Source organism: Lynx canadensis, chromosome A3 (genome assembly GCF_007474595.2).
Source record: "Lynx canadensis isolate LIC74 chromosome A3, mLynCan4.pri.v2, whole genome shotgun sequence".
Lineage (NCBI taxonomy): Eukaryota > Metazoa > Chordata > Mammalia > Carnivora > Felidae > Lynx > Lynx canadensis.
Genome location: NC_044305.1, coordinates 20609198 through 20631196, shown reverse-complemented (window position 1 = coordinate 20631196; position 21999 = coordinate 20609198). Strand labels below are relative to the sequence as shown.

The following is a 21999-nucleotide window of genomic DNA, read 5'->3' as shown; positions in this document are numbered from 1 at the left end:
TCGGAGGGGGCCGGTCCACAGCCCATAGGAGCCGGGACTTCTGTGGGCTGCCCCAGCACCCAGGCAAGTGCCCTGCCTTGGGGGCCGCCCAGCTGCTGTGTTAGCAGCACGATGGCAATTCTTTAATTAGACCAAGCAGGGTTTTCTCGGATGGGGGTGGGAGGAGGTGTGTGGGTCTATTGGGGGAAACTGGGTCACCTGAAAACCAGCAGTCAAGAGGGAGCTGTCCTGGAGCTCCAGCTCCAGGGAACCTAGAGGGGTGAGGCAGGAGGGGCTGGCAGGGAGAGCAAAGTCAGAGGAAAATGTGCTCTGGCCCCTTTTATTGGCCCTTGGGAGGCACCGTCCTCACCTTGCTGCAGGGGGCTGGGCAATTGCCCTTAATTCTGTCCTCCCGAGCACACTGCCCTAGCCAGGGAGGACACTGCAGTGAGTGCCTTCTGTCTGCCTGGGGCCTGATGCCATCTATCCAGTGGCTAAGGACCGTGCCTGTCTTTGGCCCTGCTGTACCCCTAGCCATCAGCACAGTCCTGGCACGCGATAGATACCGATACCCAGGAAATATTTGTCAGATGAAATCATGAGTTCACATGAGTGCTTCCCTTATAAAATTGTCATTGGCCAGCAATAGCCCGCTGGATATCCCAAACGCCAATCACTTACAATTTTTGCCAGCATCGAGTGCCATCATTATTTCATATTTTTGGCAGCCACCTTGCTAGTTTTCCACAGAAGTGGATTCATTTCAAAAGGAAATTTTATTTATTTATTTTATCACCACCATAAATAAACAGTAACTGCGAAAACAAATCCACAGAAAACAAAACAATGTTTTCGCGTTCGATCCCCAACGCTATGAGCCTGAGGCCCGCCTTCTCTTTGTTTACAAGGGAGATTGACAGGGTTATAATGATGTTTAAGGTCTATGAGTACCCCACGGACACTGTCTCCTGGAGAAAATCTGATGGATTAAAAAAGAAGCGAAGAAGAGAAGTTGCTCTTTCTCTGAGTTCCCGTGATGTTAAATCTTGTCCCATACTTTTGAAAATTTTCTTGGAGTGGATTCTCTTTCCACACTTAGGGAAACACTTGGCTAAGAAGATGGCTGGGAGTCCTTAGAAAAGGATTAAGTGCTTTAATGAACAGGATAAGTGATTGGTATGCTTCTTATCTTTAGTCTTGGCAGGCTTTTGGTACCTCTCACTTAGTGGGTGATCAGTAAACACTCAATATTGCAAAAAGGAGTAAGTGTGTACAGAATGTGAGGGCCAAAAGCAATCTTGTGGAATACTCAGGCCGATCTGACCGAAGGGCAAACGGCGTTCTCCAGTGAGTGATGGAGAATCTGCCGCCTCCTGAGACCACAAGCCCCTCGCTGAATTGTTTGTTGGGCTGCTCTGAGGACAGGTGCACAGCACTGCGCCCCTGTGCCCAGTCCTGTTCTTCCCTGGGGAGATACATAGACTCTCTTTTCTTTCTTTCTGGGTATTTGGAGACTGCTGTCTCATTCTGCCTAAGACGGGGCTTGCGAACTCAGATGACCACAGGAGCCGGCAAAGTGATGCCAATTAGTGAAGGAGGTCAGGTGGGGTAATGGGTGGGAGGGTAGTGTCCCTACCTGCATGGGACAGTCCTCCTCCGCATCTGCGGGTTGTTGCCTCGTGAGCCCCGTGTGGCCGGTGCTGAGATGGTCTAAGAAAACCTGAAGATCTGATTTTGGATGTTAAAGGTTCAAGTTGTAAACATTAGCAATACATTACAGCGTGATAAAACATGGTGTGGTCCAACACCCAACCAGCTGGCCAGCCAGATGCGACATGGACCAGGGGGCTTCCCGGTGAAGTCTGGCCTCTCGCCACAAATTGCCCTCTCCCCTCGCCCCCCCTTCTTCTTTTTGGGCTGAGCAGCCCATTCTCCTCAAGCCGTGACTGTGGGTGTTGGTCCCTAGAATTCCCTCCATGGTGGTCGGCCCCCCTGCATGCCTTTAAACACCGCCCAGCTTCCTCTCTGCCTGTGTCTGTCCTTTTCATCTGGCAAACTACTCTTCCTCATCATTCCCTTTTTTATTTTTTAATTTTAATGTTTATTTATTTTTGAGAGAGAGAAAGAGAGAGAGTGTGAAAGGGAGAGGGGCAGAGAGAGAGGGAGACACAGAGTCCGAAGCAGGCTCCAGGCTCCGAGCTGGCGGCACACAGACCGACGCGGGGCTCGAACTCATGAACCCCAAGATCATGACCTGAGCCAAAGTCGGATGCTTAACCGACTGAGCCACCCAGGCGCCCCTTTTTAATTTTTTTAATGTTTGTTTATGTTTTGAGAGAGACAGAGACAGAGTGTGGGAGGGTCAGAGAGAGAGGGAGACACAGAATCGGAAACAGGCTCCAGGCTCTGAGCTGTCAGCACAGAACCCGACGCGGGGCTCGAACTCGCGGACTGCGAGATCACGACCTGAGCCGAAGTCGGACGCTTAACCGACTGAGCCACCCAGGCGCCCCCGGGGATTTTTTTTTAAGTTTATTTATTTATTTTGAGAGAGACAGAGAGAGCACAAACGGGGGAGGGGCAGAGAGAGTGGGAGAGAGAGAATCCCAAGCAGGCTCTGTGCTGTCAGCGTGCAGAACCTGACCCGGGGCTTGAACTCATGAAACCGTGAGCTCATGACCTGAGCAGATATCAAGAGTAGGACGGTTGGGGCGCCTGGATGGCGCAGTCGGTTAAGCGTCCGACTTCAGCCAGGTCACGATCTCGCGGTCCGTGAGTTCGAGCCCCGCGTCGGGCTCTGGGCTGATGGCTCAGAGCCTGGAGCCTGTTTCCGATTCTGTGTCTCCCTCTCTCTCTGCCCCTCCCCTGTTCATGCTCTGTCTCTCTCTGTCCCAAAAATAAATAAACGTTGAAAAAAAAAAAAAAAAGAGTAAGACGGTTAACCGACTGAGGCACCCAGGCGCCCCAAACCTATTCTGAATGGATTGCTAGGTTGTGTCGATGTCAGGGTCCCTGGTTGTGATCTTGTACTACGGTTTGGCAGGATGCTATCATAGGGATAAACTAGGTAAACGTTGCCTATTATTTGCCACAACTGCATGTGCATCTACAACATCTCAAAATAAAAATTTTAATAAATTAATTTAAAAAGCATTGCATGGGGGCCGCCTGGGGGGCTCAGCCATTAAGCATCTGACTTCCGCTCAGGTCGCGATCTCGCAGTTGGTGAGTTCGAGCCCCACATCAGGTGAGCACGAGCCCCGCGTGGGGTGGGCTTGCGCCTCCCTTCTGGTGAGCTCCAGCCCCGATTCAGGTAAAAACACAAGCCCTAGGTGAGCCCCACTTCTCTCTCTCCACCCCCGCACTCCCCTCCCCTCATTCACTTGCATCTCTCTCTCTCTCTCTCTCTCTCTCTCTCAATAAAGAAATAAAGAAATAAAGCATTGCATGGTATTCAAAGCAAAACGAAACAAAAAGCAACCAAAGGCTGTAGGCCTGCTGTTTGTTTGTGTTTTTTTTGTTTTGTTTTGTTTTGTTTTGTTGCTGAGTCTTACCTTCAGCTTCTGTTTACATTTGAATCAAGTTTACTCGGACCCTTAGGGCTTTTGCCAAGCCAGCCCCTTCCCCATTTGCTTGTCTGCCCTCCAGACTGGGAGCTGGGAGGGACCGGAAGAACAACCTGGCCCAACCTGAGCTCCCAAGGGTCCAGGCTAAGGCCGAAGCCTGGTCTTTAGCATCTGGAGGATGGACAGTCTGGGAGCAGAGCAGGGAACCCAGAAGACCAGTGATCACTTCCTGAAGCCCAAGGCTATCCTGACCCCTTGGGACCAGCAGGCATTAAGGCATTATGCAAATGCAGACCTGCGCCAGTCTCCAGTCTAATTACCCAACAGCCCACAATCATCTACCAGCCTTGCTGTGGCTTCCCCGGATGGGCTGCATTTACATGTCCCTGATCTTCTTCCTCCAAGCTGTTTCTGCTGTTAGTTGTATAACCCTTTTTGGTCAGGTCTCTTTATTCCTATCAGTTCTGGGAGGTGGCTACAACATTATAAAGGCGGGAAAACAGGCTTAAAGAGGTGCGAGTGATTGTGCCAAGACCATTTCCCTGTGTGTGAGAACCCATAGGGTCTGTGCTGAATGAGGGACAGGGACCCGCTGGAATGAGATTGAAATTTTGTCAACTTCGTGTTGTCCAGGAATCTATGAGAGCAAGAGGTGTGATTTGTTTATTTATTCTTTAAAAAATTTTTTCTTTAACGCTTATTTATTATTGAGAGACAGAGAGACAGAGCATGAGCAGGGGAGGGGCAGAGAGAGGAGGAGACACAGACTCCGAAGCAGGCTCCCAGCTGTCAGTGCAGAGCCCTACGCGGGGCTCGAACTCACAAACCGCAAGATCATGACCTGAGCCGAAGTCGGGCGCTCAACCGACCGAGCCACCCAGGCGCCCCTATTGTTTATTTATTCTGAGAGAGAGAGAGAGCACAAGTGGGAGAAGGGCAGAGAGTGAGGGAGAGAGAGAATCTCAAGCAGGCTCCTAGCTGTTAGCATGGAGCCCAATGTGGGGCTCAGACCCACAAACTGTGAGATAGTGACCTGAGCTGAAACCAGGAGTCGAGGCATAACCGACTGGGCCACCTAACCGACTGGGCCACCTAGGCGACCCACAAAAGGCATGATTTAAAAGAAAAATTTAAGGTCACCCAAAGAAGAAAACTTGAACTAAGATGTTCTAGACTCCTGTAGGTAGGCAATTACCAAACTTGCCTAAAGGGGTCTTAGGACCCCTTTATGCTCTTAAAATTAAGGATCTCCAAGAGATTTTGTTTTTGTGGATTATATCTGTCAGTATTTACCATATTATAAATTAATACCGAGAAATGTAAAATATGGTATTAATTCCTTTAAAAATGACCAAAACCCTTTATGTGTTATAGCAGTATAACAAGCTCCTTATATGTTATAACACTATAACAACCTTCTGTGAAATAACAATGCAACCCCAAAAAAGCAGTAATTATGCGGCGCGACGGAGTAATCACGCAGCTAAGGCTGCAAGGGTCACCATATTGCCAATAGATAAGTGTATCAAATCAACGCTTTGCGCCCTAGACTTCCGCAACGTTATAGGCCAATTATATCTCAATTTAAAAAAAGGAGTAAAATAGAAAAAGCAAGCGTTCTCAACACGGGGCGAGCGACACCCTCTGATCGGTGTTTTGAGCCTGACCGGCGTGTCCATCTGTGTCTCTCTCCCCGCACAGGCCCCACCATGAGGCCCCAGTCCCGCAGGAGCCCCCGCGCTCCGCTGGCACCCGGCGCACCGCGCTAGCGCCCCGCCGGGCTGTGGGGAGGCGCCAAGGCCATGGCCAGCCACGTGGACCTGTTGACGGAGCTGCAGCTGTTGGAGAAGGTGCCCACGCTGGAGCGGCTGCGCGCCGCCCAGAAGCGCCGGGCCCAGCAGCTCAAGAAGTGGGCGCAGTACGAGCAGGACTTGCAGCACCGCAAGCGGAAGCATGAGCGGAAGCGCAGCACGGGCGGCCGGCGGAAGAAGGTGTCCTTTGAGGCCAGCGTGGCCCTGCTGGAGGCCTCCCTGAGGAACGACGCCGAGGAAGGTAGGCCGCTCCGCCCTCGGCCCCGGGCGCCCCCCCCCCCCCCGGGGCTGGCCTCCAGAGGGGTGCCGGTGCCGGCGGGGTCTGGCCCCCTCCCAGGTTTGGGCAGCCCCGCAGGTGCTAGCAAGGGCGCTTACTTCGTGGGGCCTGAATTATGGGAGACTTTTTTTTTTTCTAGCCTTTGGCTGATGAATTCCATGCTGATTTCCCTTCCCTCCGTGAATGTTTAGGCCCCCCCCCCCCCCCCCCCCCCGCCACCCCCTTGCGCATTTCTATTCCAAGTGTGGCGAACAAATTGGATCTGGTCTTGCCCCTCCAAGAGCGCCATACTCGAGGATCTTGCATTTAAGGCCCTGTTGGGCACCCCACCAGCGCCCAGGGCGCTCTGTGTGCGGTTGAGTTTTGTCTGGCCTTGGCTGCAGAGCGGGGCGGGTGTAGAGCGGTGGTTAATAGCACAGGCCGGAAGTTAGACTGCCCTCCCTTCTGAAGCTGGCTTTGTCTTTTAGACCCGGGGTGACTCTGGCAAGTAGGCGGCTCACTTCGGCTCCCTGTGCCTTAGTTTGCCCCTCTGTAAAGTGGGGATAAATGCTAGTATCCGCTGCAAGGCCTTGCTGTGAGCATGAAATGAGGGAATACCCCTGAGTTCTTGGGCATGGATAGTCCCTCATTCTGTGTGAGGAGTTATTAGTATGTTTTATTTTATTATGTTATGACTGTAGTTTATTTCATTATATTTATATAATGAATATGTATGCATATAACGTTTGTCTAATATACTATTTATATGTGTAATTATGTTTATACATAGAGTGTTCATAAAGTCTGGAAACGGACAAATATATACAATGTTGTCTAGGACATTTTCACTCTATAAAGCGAACAAATAAATGAGCACGAACACACATAGAACAAACGAACACGAGCACATATAGATACACTCATAGAATCCGTTTCCAGATTTTATGGATACCCTGTACTTGTTACATTTGACTTAATTATGGTATTATCTGTCCTCCATCCAGATATCACAATACCCTAAAGACACGTGTAATAGGCACCCATGTTACAGATAGGGAAACTGAGACCCAGAGAGGTTCAGAGCCTTGACCGAGGTGGCAAAGCTGGGACCAGAAAGCTCAGGATGCCAGCTGTTGTCGCTGGTCTCATGGCCTCGTGGGTTTGTTTCCCGTTATATGAATGACTGGAGGATCCATGATTTGACCAAAGCTCTCTTCTCTGAACGTGCCCGGTCCTTGTGCAGCTGAGGTTTGCATATGTGTCCTGTGCCCCCTCCCGTCCCCTCCTTCTGTACAGGAGTCCTTTCTGGCTGTCCCTGGAGAGGCCTAGCCATGCTTCCTGGGTCCCTCCGGCCTCCTGCCTTTGCACACCCTCAGACACGTGGTGCTCAAATAGTTGTTGAAAGAGGGACGGCACTTTCTGCACTAGAGGGTGTTGGGTTTTTCGCACATTGCTCCTCAGGTTCTAGCACCTTCTGAGAAGCACAGTTCTGCTGCCCCGGCTATGGTGTTCTGGGAATGAGCAGAAGCATTCCCGGAACCACTCAGCTGGAAACCGCGCAGCTGAGAGCCTGGGGTGAGCAGCCTGGGGGGGGGGGGGGTGGTGGGGAGAGAGAGAGAGAGGGAGAGGCTTGAAATGTCAGGCTCGGGGGACCGGCCCTGCGAGGCTCCTTCCCACACGAGATTTGCTGGGTGACGCGGCAGACCCATCCCACTCAGTGGGCGACACATCAATGATGTCTGATTTTTGTCGTGGGTGGCGGTTCATCATCTCTTCTTTTGCCGCTCGTCTTTTCCTCCCTCTTTCCCTGACAAAGCCTCACTCCCCTCCCTGAAGGGGCTCTGTGAGCTGGCTGACAGCTCAGAACAGGGGCGCCTGCCCGGCCCCACCGTGGGCCCCACACCCTCATAGGCGCCCACGTGCCGCTGAGAAGGAGCCCTGGGCTTGGGGCCAGGACCGCGAGCCCCCTTGGCCTTGCGTGCGATCTGGAGCGGCTTGTTACACCTCTCTGGTCCAGTTTCTGGGTCTGTAAAATGGAGTTTTGAACCTTGTCCTCAAGGGGGGGGGGTGTGGCAAGAATTAGACAAGATGCTGAATGTGACAGCTGTCTGAAAAGTGACGCTGAACGCAGCCCCAGGGTGGTGGGCATTTTAACCCGTTTTTTCCCTCTGTGTGTGTGTGTGTGTGTGTGTGTGTGTGTGTGTGTGTGTGTTTTAACACACTTTTTAAAGAACCCAAATATCCATAAACACATTCTTCTTCTAAAACTCAACACAGAGGTAAACACAGGGTCCCTCCCTCCACCCCTTCTTTCTTTCTGTTACTTTGATGTGCTTCCTTCCAGGCGTTTTTCTTATTTACCTGTGTGTTTGTAGACTTGGAGAATTCGAGAGGCCACGAATTGGGGTTTTTTGTTTTTCTTTTTTTTTTTTTTTTTAATGTTCCTATGTTTTTGAGAGAAAGAGAGAGACAGAGTGTGAGTGGGGGAGGGGCAGGGAAAGAGGGAGACACAGAATCTGAAACAGGCTCCAGGCTCCAAGCCGTCAGCCCAGAGCCTGACGCGGGGCTCGAACTCATGAACCGCCCGATCGTGACCTGAGCCGAAGTCAGACGCCTTACTGACTGAGCCACCCAGGCGCCCCTGTTTTTGTTTTGTTTTTACCCAAGTGATGATACACTGGATACGTTACTCTGCAATTTGTTTTTCCACCCACGTTTCTCCAACGTGTCTTGGAGGTGTTTTCATGCCGGTACCCTGGGATAATAGATCTGTATTATTCTTTTTAACTGCTGTGTAGTATTCCGTGGTTTGGATTCACCAGAATTTAAAAAAAAATTTTTTTTTTAATGTTTATTTTTGAGAGAGAGAGAGAGAGAGAGAGAGAGAGAGAGAGAGTGGGGTTAGGGGCAGAGAGAGAGGGAGACACAGAATCCAAAGCAGGCTCCAGGCTCCGAGCTGTCAGCCCAGAGCCTGACGCGGGGCTCGAACTCACGGACCGCGAGATCGTGACCTGAGCCGAAGTCAGACGCTCAACCAACTGAGCCACTCAGGCGCCCCATCAGCAGAGTTTTTGAACTGGTTCCTCATTGATAGGCATGGAGGCTTCCTCAGTAGTTTTGCTTTGGCCCAAGTGAACGTTCCGTGCACACAGGCTGCTGTGTCTCAAGGACGGATGTGGGAAAATGGAAGAGCCGGAGGCAGGGACATGTGTATTCAATTTGAATGAGCAAAGTGCTGGCCCCTGGGGCCAGCCGAGCGAGGGCGGACGGCCAGCATACTGGGCGCTGTGGTGGGCCGTGGGGTGGGGTGAGCGGTCCCCCCGGGGTCCTCAGGCGGCTGGGTTTGGGCAGGGGCGTGAAGCTTCCATCAGGTAGCCGGCAGTCTGGCCGGGCTACGCTCAGCTCCCTGGCAGCATGACAGAGCCCGCTGCTCCCAGCTGGCTGCGATGGTTTCTATGTGCCGGTGGAGCTGGTGTTGGGGAGGCTGCAGGGGCGTCAGCTCGCGGCGGGATGGGAATGGGGGTGGCAGCTCCCCCGCTCCCTTCAGCTCACAGCAGTGGCTGAGTCAACCTTCTCCACCTGCCAGGGCAATGTGAGTCGACCCAGAGAAAGGCAGCGTTGGGGAGGGACTCTCTGTATTTCCTTCTCTGGCTCTGCATTGCCTTCAGGCTAACGTCCGGGCACCAGGGACCCTCCTTGGCCTTGGACCTGCCTGAACCCCACCCTCAGGCGCCCTCTGCCCAGCATCGCCCCATCCTCCAGCCATCTCCCGTTCTTCCCGTACGCCCTGCGTTCTCTTACCTCCCCGCCTTTGTATATGCAGACCCCTCTGTCTGGAACACTCTTTCCCCTGACTCCTGTAACCCTAGGGGTTGGGTCTTGAGTCTTGGGGAGCTGACTGTGAGCCTTCTCTGCACCCCACTGCACCGTCAGTGAGAGCAGTAACTGAATAGACAAGCTGGCGTTTACTGAGAGGCTGTGCAGTGTCGTGGCCAAGAGTAGGCACTCCAGAGCCATTTCTCCAGGATTCAGATCCCACCTCTGCTGTGTCCCAGCTGTGCAACCGTGGGAAGGTTACTAAACTTCTTGGGGCCTCAGTTTCCCCGTCTGTGAAAATGAAGATGATATAATACACCTGCCTCAGAAAGTTGTCCTGGAGCTGGGGAGCCGGGGTGGCTCAGTTGGTTAAGCGTCCGACTTCGGCTCAGGCCATGATCTTATGGTTCGTGGATTTGAGCCCCGCGTCGGGCTCTGTGCTGGCCGCTCAGAGCCTGGAGCCTGCTTCGGATTCTGTGTCTCCCTCTCTCTTTGCCTCTCTCCTGCTTGCACTCTGTCTCTCAAAAATAAATCAAAACGTTAAAAAAAAAAAAAAGAAAAAAAAAGTTGTCCTGGGGTTAAATCGACTTTACAGGTATTGGAGTGGCATGCTAAGGAGTAGATAAGTGCTATACATTGTTGCAATTCTGCATTATGCATGGTCTCCACTTACATAATCCGTTACTAGTATATACACCGATTGTCATCATTACTATTATTTATCGAGTGCTTACTTTGTATCAGACGTCATCTCAGTTCATCCTCACAACAACCCTCTGAGGTAGAGAGTCAAATCCCATTGTTTAAAAACAGCTCTATTGAGTTTTAATTTACATATCGCAGAATGTGCCCATTTTAAGGGTGCGATTCAGTGATTTTCAGGACATTTACAGAGTTGTGCGCCCATCACCACAACCCGAGTTTTGAACATTCCGTCACCCCAAAAAGACACTTTGTGCCCACTTGTAGTCACTCCTGTCCCCAGCCCCAGGCAACCACTAGTCTGTTTTCTGCCTCTGTATCTTTGCCTTTTCTGGAATGTTCCACGTACATGGACTCAGCTAATATGTGATCTTTTGCGATTGGCTTGTTTCATTTAGAGTAATGTTTTCAGGGTGCGTTCAGGTTGTGGCATGTATCAGGACTTTCTTCCTTTTATCACCCTTTAGTATTCCATCGTGTGGATATGCCGCATTTTGTTTCTCCGTTCACCGGTTGAGGAACATTTGGATCGCTTCCACCTTGAGTTATGATGAATAATGCTGCTAAGAACAGTTGTGTGCAAGTCTTTGTGCGGATGTATGTTTTTATTTCTCTTGGGTGGTTACCTGGGAATGGAATTGCTGGGTCACATGGCAAATTTCTGTTTAGGAAACCGCTAACCTGTTTTCCAAAATGGCTGTACCATTTTGCGTTCTCCAACTTCAGTTTGGCTATGTCACTTGCCAAAGATCTCTTAAGTTTTTAGTGTCAGACCTGGAACTTGAACCCAGATCTGGTATCTCCGAAGTCCGTGCTTTTAGCATCTCCTGCTTTGGATTTTCCTGAGAAAACGAGAGAGCCACTCACCTGTGGTTCTGATCTGTCTCTCCCGGGGCCTTAAGGCCCTGCTGCTTCTGCTGGCCTCTTGGGCCCTTTGGATCGGAGGGGTCCCCGGATAAGCTCTTCATCCCTAGCTGTCACCTTTTCCATGGCCACATGAGCGAGCCTCTGTTGAAACCACCGAACATTTGTTAAGTTGTCAGGGCTTCTGTTCTCTCAGAATGTGCAGGATTTTCTTTATGGAAACTCTGTTCACATTCCCAAAAAAAGTTTGAGTGGTTCTTCTATAGCCTAATTTTAACTCTTCAACTGTTATTCATTCTCACGGTAAAGGTTTTCAAACTTTTTTTTTTTTTTCAAGCAGTGGAAACTTTTATGTGAAATTATGCAGAAACTCAATGTGTAACATGCGCGAAAGAGCCAGTCTGGCTGAGGTTGTTGGGGGGGCAGGTGTTGTGGCTACTGGCCCCTCATCCACCATCTGCCCTTCGGACCTCTCCCCGGCACACAGGTGCACCGGCAGACATCTGGCCTCCGCATGTTGTGCTTAAACGGTCGACTCATCCAAAGGAAATACAGGTCTGACTTTCACTTTTGATGATTTTCAAAAGGGAAGTTTCTCTTCTCTTAATTATAAAAATCATTCATCCTTGTAGGAAATTGTTAAGTACAGAAAAAAAAAAACCCATTAAGACAGTAAAATCAAGATACCTAAAACAGCAACAACTATCAGTAACATTTTGGTATTTTCCTATTACTCAGGGTCCTGATAGGAAAGAAATGGTGCCCTGACATGAGGTAGTTTGAGAAAAGTTTAATAAAGGGGCAATGGCCAAAAAGCTTAGGGCAATAGTTCTCAACCTTTTTGGTCTCAGGGCCCCTTTATATTATTAAAAACTGAGAACTCTTAAGAGCTTTTGTTTACCTGGGTTCTGTATTGATATTTACCACTAGAAATGAAAGCTGAGTAATTAAAATAAACATGTGCTCATTAAACCATAAACACCAAGTTATCTATTGTTATCTAGACGCTAGTTATCTAGTTATCTATTGCTACATAGTACAGGAGCTCAAAATTTAGCAGCTTAAAACAATAAACACTTACTGTCTCACACAATTTCTGCGGATCAAGAATCTGGGGCCAACCGAGCTTGGGTGGTTCTAGCTTAGGGTCTCTCATAAGGTTGCAGACACCCCAAGGCCTAATGGAGCTGGAATAGCTGTGTCCAAGATGGGGCACTCGCATGGCTCTTGGCAGGAGGCCTCCGATTCTTGCCATATAACCCTCTTCACAGGGCTGCTTGAGTGTCTTCGGAACATGGCGGCTGGCCTTCTTCCGAGTGAGTGATCCAAGAGAGCAAGGGGGAAACCACAATGCCTTTTATGATCTAGACTTTTAAGTCACATATCATCCCTTCTGCCATATTGTGTTCATTAGAGATGAGTCACTAAATCGTTCAAAGGTAGGGGGATTAGTCTTCCCCTCTTGAAGGGAGGAGAAATGGTGGGCATGTTCCAAAACTACCACACATGTTAACATAAATGTTTTTATGAAAAATACTGATAGTTCTCAAAACAAAAAACATAGAGTAGCCTTGTTTTATGCTTTTGCAAATCTTTGTAAGGTCTGGCCTAAAAGAAGGTGGCTGGATTTTTTTTTGAACCTGCTTTTGCTTCTCTCTGTTGTGATATATTATTTTGGTTAAAGTAAATGGACAAAATCTTACTTCACACAGATACGTTGGAAAATAGAGGAAATATTTTAATTGCCTTTTCAGATAATTGTGGATATTCTTTAATACTCAACTAAACTCAACAGGTGGTAGTTTTTTCTTATTTTATTTTATTTTTTAGTTTTTAGTTTATTTTTATTTGAGAGAAGGATAGAGAGCAAGCAGGAGAGGGACAGAGAGGGAGACAGAATCCCAAGCAGGCTCTGCACTGCCAGCACAGAGCCCGATGTGGGGCTCGAACTCACGAATTGTGAGATCATGACCTGAGCTGAGGTCGAGTCAGACGCTTAACTGACTGAGCCACCCAGGCGTCCCAACAGGTGATAGTTTCTTGATGATTAATCTCAATGTGGAATCTGAAACCATATGAAGTTTTAGCTTTTCTTAACTTTGTTATGTTAAAATCCATTGGTGGGGGGCGCCTGGGTGGCGCAGTCGGTTAAGCGTCCGACTTCAGCCAGGTCACGATCTCGCGGTCCGTGAGTTCGAGCCCCGCGTCAGGCTCTGGGCTGATGGCTCGGAGCCTGGAGCCTGCTTCTGATTCTGTGTCTCCCTCTCACTCTGCCCCTCCCCCGTTCATGCTCTGTCTCTCTCTGTCCCAAAAATAAATAAACATTGAAAAAAAAAATAAAAAAAATAAAAAAAAAATCCATTGGTGGCTTTGCATTTTGAATGGCTCTTTTATCCATACCTATTTTTTTTTTTAATGTAATGTATTATCTGTTAGAAAATATTAGCTCATTTCTTGGGGGATATTACACCAAAAGTACAAGCAACAAAAGGAAAAAATAAGCAGGTGGGCCTTTATCAAACCCAAAAGCTTATCCACAGCAAAAGAAACAGTCAACAAAAGAAGAAGCAAATTGCGGAATGGGAGAAAGTGTTTGCAAACTATGTATTAGATAAGGGGTTAATATCCAACATATATAAAGAACTCATACAACTCAATAGCAGAAGGCCCAAACGATCCAATTAAAAATGGGCAGAGGACCTGAATAGACATTTTCCCAAAGAAGACATGTAGACGGCCAACAGACACATGCTAAGATGCTCAACATCACTCCTCATTAGGCAGATGAAGGTCAAAGCCACAATGAGGTATCACTTCATTTAAGACACAGAAGAACTATAATGACTTTGTGCCCATAGTAATAGCAAGGTAGATGGAGCAAAGAACCAAACCAAGAGAAAGCCCTGGGACACCTCAGATGCTATGTGCTGAGCTAAGAAGAGAAGGAGGGGGACCAGTAGTCACCTGCCAGGTGGAAGAAAGACAACTAGGGTGGTGTGGCATCTCAGAAGCCTAGGGAGGAAGGCATTTTTATTTTATTTTATTTTATTTTATTTTATTTTATTTTATTTTATTTTTATTTTTATTTTTTTTGAGGGAGGCATTTTTAGAAGAAAGGTCTGTCGGTTGACTCAGATGTTGCTTAGAGGTCGACAGTTTTTTATTGTCTTACTACCGTCTTTGCAAAGGAGATTTTTAATGACGCCCTCAATCTTCCTCGTCTGAATGTACCAAAATGTACGTAACCACTCCCTATGATTGGGTTTTCAGGTTGTTTCCAATTTTTGCTACTATAAATGATGCCATAGCGATTATCATTGTTTATCTTCGTATGGAAGTATCTGGTCACGACTTTGGTTATTTACTTTGGGTAGATTCGAGGTTCATAGATTTACGATATAAACATATGCAAGGCTTTGGTATAAATTGCTTATTTGGTTAGTTTGCACCTCCCTCAGCCCATGTCCAGCCTTGCCTCCCCTCTGCCTTGCTCATCGACACTGCTGGATGAACAGAAAGCTGACAGATTCAATATACGGAAAATAGTCCTGTTGTCTTAATTCATATATAACTAAGAAGTTTAATGTTTACTTATTTTTGAGAGTGAGAGAGAGAGCACGAGCAGGGGAGGGGCAGAGAGGGAGACACACACACACACAGAATCTGAAACAGGCTCCAGACTTTGAGCTATCGGCACAGAGTCTGATGTGGGGCTTGAACTCACGAACCCTGAGATCATGACCTGACCCAAAGTCAGATGGTTAACCGACTGAGCCACCCAGGCGCCCTGAGAAGTTTAAGGTTGAATACCTATTCATAGGCTTACTGGGCATTCATTTCTTTATTTCTCCGAGTTGTCTATTTTTTTGTGTCTCCATTTGTTCTACTAGCTTGTTTCTTTTTCTTAATTGATTTCAATGACAGGGTAATGTTTGTGGGTGACGGAGGAGAGAAAGGGAGGAGAGACAGCATGAAAATGGTGGGGAGGATGTCAACCCTGTGCTGTCATGTATGATACACATACTTTCTCAGAGAGAGAGAGAGAGTGTGTGTGTGTGTGTGTGTGTGTTTGCTTTAACATTTTGTGTATAGATCGTTTTTGTGTAGTTAAATCTAATGATATTGGCTTTTTTTCTTCATTATTTTGTTCTTTGCTTTTATCCCTTTAAAGCAGGGGTGACAAAACTATGGCTTGAATGCCACCGTCTGTTTTTGTAAATAAAATGTTATTGGAACACGGCCACACCCAGCCATTTACATATTGTCTATGGCTGCTTTCACACGACAATGACAGTGTTAGGTGATGGCAACAGAGACCACAGGACCTGTAAAGATGAAAATATGCCCTTTACAGAAAAACGTTTGCTGACTCTTGCTGTAAAGTGTTTCTTCATCCAGTGTTGTATATTAACCTACATGCTCTTCTAGATTTTCGTGGCCTTTTGTAAATAAATTAAACACTTAATTCTTTTGGGACTCGTTACAGCGTAAAGTAGTAAATGAAAATCTGTCTATATCCATTTTGTTTCCAAGGCATTATCAATTGTCCGGCTTCCTTCCCTTGCCGGGGAGTATGTGATGCCACGCTCGTACTCTGAGCCTCGTCGGTGAAGAAGGGTGACTTTCCAAGCTGTTTATTGCGTTCCAGCAATCTGATTCTGTGCCAGTTACGCAATGTTTTGATCCTAGCTTTCTAGTGTGGCTTCATATACGACAGAACAAGTCCTTCCTCAAATTGCTCGTCTTTTGCAAAATGTTCTCGGTTATTTTCAGTCGTACACGTCACATTTAAGAACTTTCGGTCAAGCTTTCCCACTAGAGCTCAAAAATAGATTCCTCCAACATTGATTAATATCGTAGATTGGTAGAGAGTTCCGGTTTCACGAGATGCAGAGAATTCTGGAGATCGATGGCGGTGATGGTTGTACGACATTGTGAATATATTTAATACCACGGAACTGGGCACTTGAAAATAATGAAGCTGGTAGATTTTGTGTGTATTTTACCACAATTAATAAAAAACATTAAAAAACAACCCCCCCCCCCAAATTTAGCCAGGGGCTGGAGGGAAGGGAGAAGGGGGAAGTCATTGTCTAATGGGTCCAGAGCTTCGGTTGGGGAGATGGAAAAAGTCATAGGGATGGATGGTGGTTTCGGGTGCATGGTAATGTGAATGTGATTAATGTCACTGAACCATACACTAAAAAGTGGCTGATATGGTGAGTTGTATCTTCTGTATATTTTATCACAATTGAAAAAAATTCATTTGGGCCAAACTGATTCCCTTGTCATGAGTTTTGTCTAAGCAGGCCAATGGCACCTGTCTCTACTGGGCAAGTATTCTTTTTTTTTTTAATGTTTTTTTTGATGTTTATTTTTGACAGAGGAAAACAGAGCATGAGTGGGAGAGGGGCAGAGAGGGAGACACAGAACCGGAAGCAGGCTCCAGGTTCTGAGCTGTCAGCACAGAGCCCGACGCGGGGCTTGAACTCAAGAGCCGAGGTCATGACCTGAGCTAAAGCCAGACGCTTAACCGTATGAGCCGCCCAGGCGCCCCTGGGCAAGTATTCTTTTATGCCCTTTAGGAAAGCTACAGATTTTTTTTTTTTTCTGTTACCATATAAGTCCTGTTTATTTCTTGAAAGGATGGCTTTAAGTTTTTATGTATTAATTTTGTGGAAAGCCATTTTACTGTCTCATATTTTTTCAGTCAGTGCTTTTAGGGCTTTCGTGTAGAAAATAACCTTATTTGCAGATGATAAGGTTATCTGTTCATTCTGGTGTTTACTGAGGCTGTCATGCCTATAACCTCTACTCCCACCTCTTCTCTCTAGGCTAACAACCCCCTGTTCCTTTTACGGATTTTTATAAGATGTGACTTTGAGGTTTGTGAACATGCTCTCCTTTGTCTATAGCTTTCCCGAGTCTGATCTGGCTCACCCTCAGGTGGATGGAACTGTCAGTTTCCTCATTCTGGTTGAGTGTGTCTATTCGTATGGCCCAAATTTCCATTGGCTTTTTGGCCAGCTGTCAACTCATATGGTGTTTATAAGAAACTAAAACCCTCAAGTGGGTGTCCCATTAGTGAAGTTACATCTTCCCCATCCTGTTGTTATGCAAGTGACTTTATTTTTGTCTTTAAAAAATGTTTATTTTATTTATTTTGAGACAGAGAGCATAAGCGGGGGGAGAGGCGTAGAGAGAGAGGAGAGGGAGAGAGAATCCCAAGCAGCCTCCACACCTCAGCACAGAGCCCAAGGAGGGACTCCGTCCCATGAACTGCAAGATCATGATCTGAGCCGAAATCAAGGGCCACTTAACCAACTGAGCTAACACTGAGTGCTTTTTCAAAAAAAACTATCTGTCGAAGTATGTTTTTCATACAGAAAATGACAAAATTGGTTCCATTTTCATAAGTTGTGTGTGCCTATGTAACTCGTCCTCACTCTGAGCAATTGAACATCGCTGGCACTCTAGAAGCCTTATAGGACACACAGGTGATTTTCAACACTGAAGTCGAGACTCTAAATTTATCTTGTTGAATTTTGAGCCCATTATCCACCTGCTCAAAAATTTGGACTTTGAATGATATAGTAAGACTTCTGTGCTACCAGTGACAGGAAATCCAACTCAAACTAATTTAAACCTATGTGGCTACAGGGGGCCACCAAAAAGTGTCTCTGAATAATAGATCACTGTCAGCAGCTCAAAGTGTGTATTTTGTCCTTACGGTAACCTCCTTAGGAATAATTTCTCTTCCCAACAGTCTCCCAGGTTCACCAAGTCCCAGAATTGAATCTCATTGGCCAAGATGCCTACCTCGGAGCCAATCACAGGGGCTAGAGCGTGGATACAATGCTGTGATTGGTCTGATCTAAGTCACGTGCCCACCCCTGAAGTCAGCTCCTCCCAAAACACATGGCCTGACACTTGGAGATACGTTATACCTGCCCCAGGGAAAATTGGGATGCTGTTACCAGCAGGAGGGAGGATGGATGATGGGCAGGCCATAATTAAATATGTCCACCTTAGATGAAATATTCACCGGCACTTTCTATTCCGTGCCACTCACAAACACAATGAAATCAGCATTTGCCTTCTACCCCAGAGTTAGTTGTTCAGTAGAACTTTTTCTGATGATGAAAATGCGCTGTCTGTTACGGTAGCTGCTGGTCACACGTGGTTCTTGAGCACTTAAAATGTGACTAGGAGCCTGAGGAACTGAAGTTTTGATTTTATATAATTTAAAATCATTTTAGGAGTCCCCTGTGGCTAGGCTACAGGTCACTGTATCAGACAACACAGTCCTGGACCCCATCTAAATCCTTGATAAGAATGTTAAGCAGGCTACAGCCAAGGAGAGCCTGGGACGCAACCAAAGACCCTGCTCCTTATTCATGTATCCGAGCCAATCATTACCCATCAGGGATAGTTGTTTATCTGAAATGAATTTAACTATACTGTTTTTGTAGTTGGTATGTGGGAACAATAGCAGGAGTCTCCACTATAAAAAAAAAAAAAAAAAAGAGACCCAGAAGAAATTTTCCTCGGAGGATTGAATTATAACAAAACATGCAATGGATCAGGGTAGAATTTCACGCACAGACATACATGGAACACAGTCTGGACATCTCCAGACTGGCAACAGTGGTTCAGTAGTGAACAGGAGGCTGGGTCACGCCATAATGGAGCTCAGAGTCTAGCAAAGTCAGCATTTGAAGAGTGGATTGTGTTAGCCTTGTGAAGAACAGATGTCTAGATAGAGGAGGCTAGGAGATCACCGATGAGCGAGGCCATCTAAATACTGTCCAGGAGTTGGGACAATGTGACCAACAACTTTTGAAGGTCACCGCCCCTGGGGAAGGCATTGTGATTATGAAAAAGGAGACTTCAACCCGTCTGGACACAATGCCGTTAAACGTGATGATCATGTACTTCCTTGCGGCCCTCTGATTATAACTTGGCTTCGCAGCCAGGTCTGCCTACAGGCGCAGAATGAGTTGCCCATGCTTCAGTGAATTTCTGGAGTGCAAGACAATTCCTATCCTCAAGGGAGACTGTATTGTGGTTTTATTCAGCAGCCTCCTCTACTCAGATGGTAGGAGGCCACTCTTGGGCGAAGAAACCACTTGCGGTAGGCTGGTACACGTGGTCAGTCACCAAGATGAGACCAGCCCTGGGGCGCTCAGCTAACTGGCACTCTCCTGGAACCTCCTCAGACCCCAAACACTGTGACACCCGATGAGTATTTCCCCTGGATATTGATAAGGAGCTACGTGAGAGGCCGTCCGCTGCTCGCTAGAGACTAGACACACCCTCTCTTTAACATTTCTCAGTCCAAACTGACCCTGTTGAGAAGACAGAGGAGATATTTGGGGCATGGTTTATTCTTGTCTGGCTTCTCGGAACCACTGTTGCCTTCACAATGGAGTGAGAAAACGGTTAGTATTTCTGCCAGAGGAACTCAGGGGCTCTTTAAATGAGCAAATCCTAAGCCTTTCTACAACATTCACCAGAGCCAAAGTCATTCAGTAACCGTGTGGAGGAAGGCTGGGGTTTAGCAAATAGAAGAAGGTTCTAGAATCTGCTCCAAGTATTGAATCGTCCTAGTACATCCGTCCCGTGTTTGTGCCAGCAAGCAGAGCTGATCCCACCGCCCCGTCCTCTGCCCGTCCCGTTTGGTGGAGACAGTTGTGTCCCGGGCAGAGGTGAAATCTAAATGAAGAGGTAAGAAGGTTGCTACCTGGGGGAGAGGGAGGTGCTACCTTCATCACCTACACGCGGAAAGCTACGTGAAGCCCAATCTTGATGGAGGAGCCAGTGTTCCCAGTCCTTCAAGAGAAACCCGAGGACACAGGCTTTTTGGCTTAAGGATCCCCATTTCCCGGGGATCACAGAGGTAGTCGTGGCAGCTCTCCAGGTGAGTCATCAGCAAGAACTCTGCCGTCTCAGCTGCCTGTTGTTACGTAACAAACCACCCTGAAACACTCAGTGGCTTGAAACAACTTCTCAACGATCCTTTGGATTGACTGGGCATTTCTGCCGCTCTTACCTGGGCTCCGTATGAGGTTGCAGCTGTTGGCTGGGTCGGCCAGTGTCTGGGCGCAGCTGGGATGGCTGGGATTCTCTCTCCCTGCGGTCTTTATGCTGGGCTTCCCGCAGGACTCCAAGAAGGCAAGCTCCAGTGCACAAGCATGTGTCTGGCCTTTGCCTGCATCATGTTTGCTGATGTCTCATTGGCCAAAGTAAGTCACATGGCCAAGCTCGGAGTCCGTGTGGGAGGAGTCTGCACATGTGCATAGGTACTGAAAGGCGTGATTCATTGGGGCTGTGATTGTTACAATCGACCACACACTCTAGACTTTGCTTTGCTCTACACCAGAATCCCAGCAACCCCGTGTGATAACCCTGGGCATATTGTTTTGGTCAAATGCTGTGATTGGTTGTTGATATATTGCAATGTCCGGGATGTACCAGGTGAACCAAACACTGTGCCATCCTGGACCCTGGGTTGAGCATGCCAAGTATGTGATATGCATTGACTCTAAAACCATGTGGCAGTCAGGATTCAGCACTGGGGAATGGTTCTCGTGTTTATTTAATTTTATTGCTTATTAACTACATAGCCATGACGATGATTTATGTGATTTCATAATATTATGGTGAACCCTCAGTAATTGGGGTTAAAGTCTGGATCAATGTTGAAACAGAAGCAGGAACAGAAAAATAATCATCAGCCAGATGGAACGAATTATTAGTTCACAAACGCAGCGTGCCCGAGAGATAGAATCTTTAAAAACATGGATGGCGTAGGGAAAACCGAATCGGAGGGGGCTTTCGGTGGAAAGGTGGGGAAGCCTTGCAGAGATGGTAATAGGCCTTGGGAGTTATCACGGAGTCAGACAAAACTAAGTTTTAATCTCTATTTTGTGGCCTCGGGTGAATGCCTTGATCTCTTTGCGCTTGGATTCCTCATCTGTGAAGTAGAGAGAATAGTGACTGTAGAGAGAATCTGTGAAGTAGAGAGAATAGTAGAGAATAGAGATGCAGTCTGGACAGCACATACAGCCACTTAGCTATTGCTGTCATCTGCCGTTAGCCTTGGTTATCATGGGCCAGAGGCAAGGTTAACATCTCTTCTGTTTTCTTTCGGATCCTTCTTCCGCTCACCCCTACTGCCATAACTACTCCGTTGCCCCTGTCTGCACTTACTCAGTGCCAGCCTCCCATTAGTCATTCATATAAGAGTATTCCGATTGTAGTCATTTACACTTTAGCGTGAAAATTAAGCCATTTTACAGCAATTCTTGTCCCAAGCCAGTGGGAAATGAAAGGTTTGGGCCACCCCACATGATGTAACACTTAAAGGATGCTTGCATCAGGGGGTCCTTTCAGACTCCCTAGAGTGGAAGGGCCTGCCCCCTGGAGAGCTTCTGTCAGACTGTTGACTGAGACTGTAGAGCCCAAGGTGCCTGGAGTCTCCTGGTTTCTGTGTGTCACCTCTTAAGGCGGCCGCAGATACCTGTGTTGCTCAGCCTGAGTCATTTGAATGTTCAAAACCCGGCTGTAATTATAAAAGCTCTTTGGAGGGACCCTAATTAGCTTCTATAAACGGCTTTCTCTGACCTTTTGAAGTTAATACGATCCCTTCCCTTGTCATTAAGAAAAAAAATACCCTAGATTATTTCGCAAAACTTCTCCCAAGTTCCTTGGCCCCTAACGTTTTGTCAAAGAGACATGGCGGCCAACCTTCCTGTGGATGGGCAAGGTTTCTACACAGTCATTCCTTCCGGCTCATGACTTTCTTCTTCCTTTGCTGCCCACGGATGCTGAAAATAACTTGTTTTCTGGCAAGTTTGGGATGAGATTCCTTATGATTTAATCAGATCCATAATGAAGCTCTCCTGGCTTTTAGGAGAGAGCATCTCAACCTGCAGGGAGGGTATGGGCAGGGCTCTGGTGAGGGGGGGGAGCCTCTGGGCTTGCCGTCGCATCTGGAACCAGG

The 21999-nt window shown here is 47.5% G+C and overlaps 1 protein-coding gene across 3 annotated transcripts in view; it reads left to right on the top strand.

Moving 5' to 3' along the window:
• Positions 1 to 21999, top strand: part of PPP1R16B (protein phosphatase 1 regulatory subunit 16B) — a 99947-nt gene that overhangs the window by 21868 nt on the left and 56080 nt on the right. For all 3 annotated transcript variants that reach the window (XM_030309604.1, XM_030309603.1, XM_030309606.1), the window contains exon 2: positions 5247 to 5597. In XM_030309604.1, the coding sequence (XP_030165464.1) occupies positions 5348 to 5597 (250 nt within the window). In that variant the 5' untranslated portion in view covers positions 5247 to 5347. The remainder of the gene's footprint in view (positions 1 to 5246; positions 5598 to 21999) is intronic.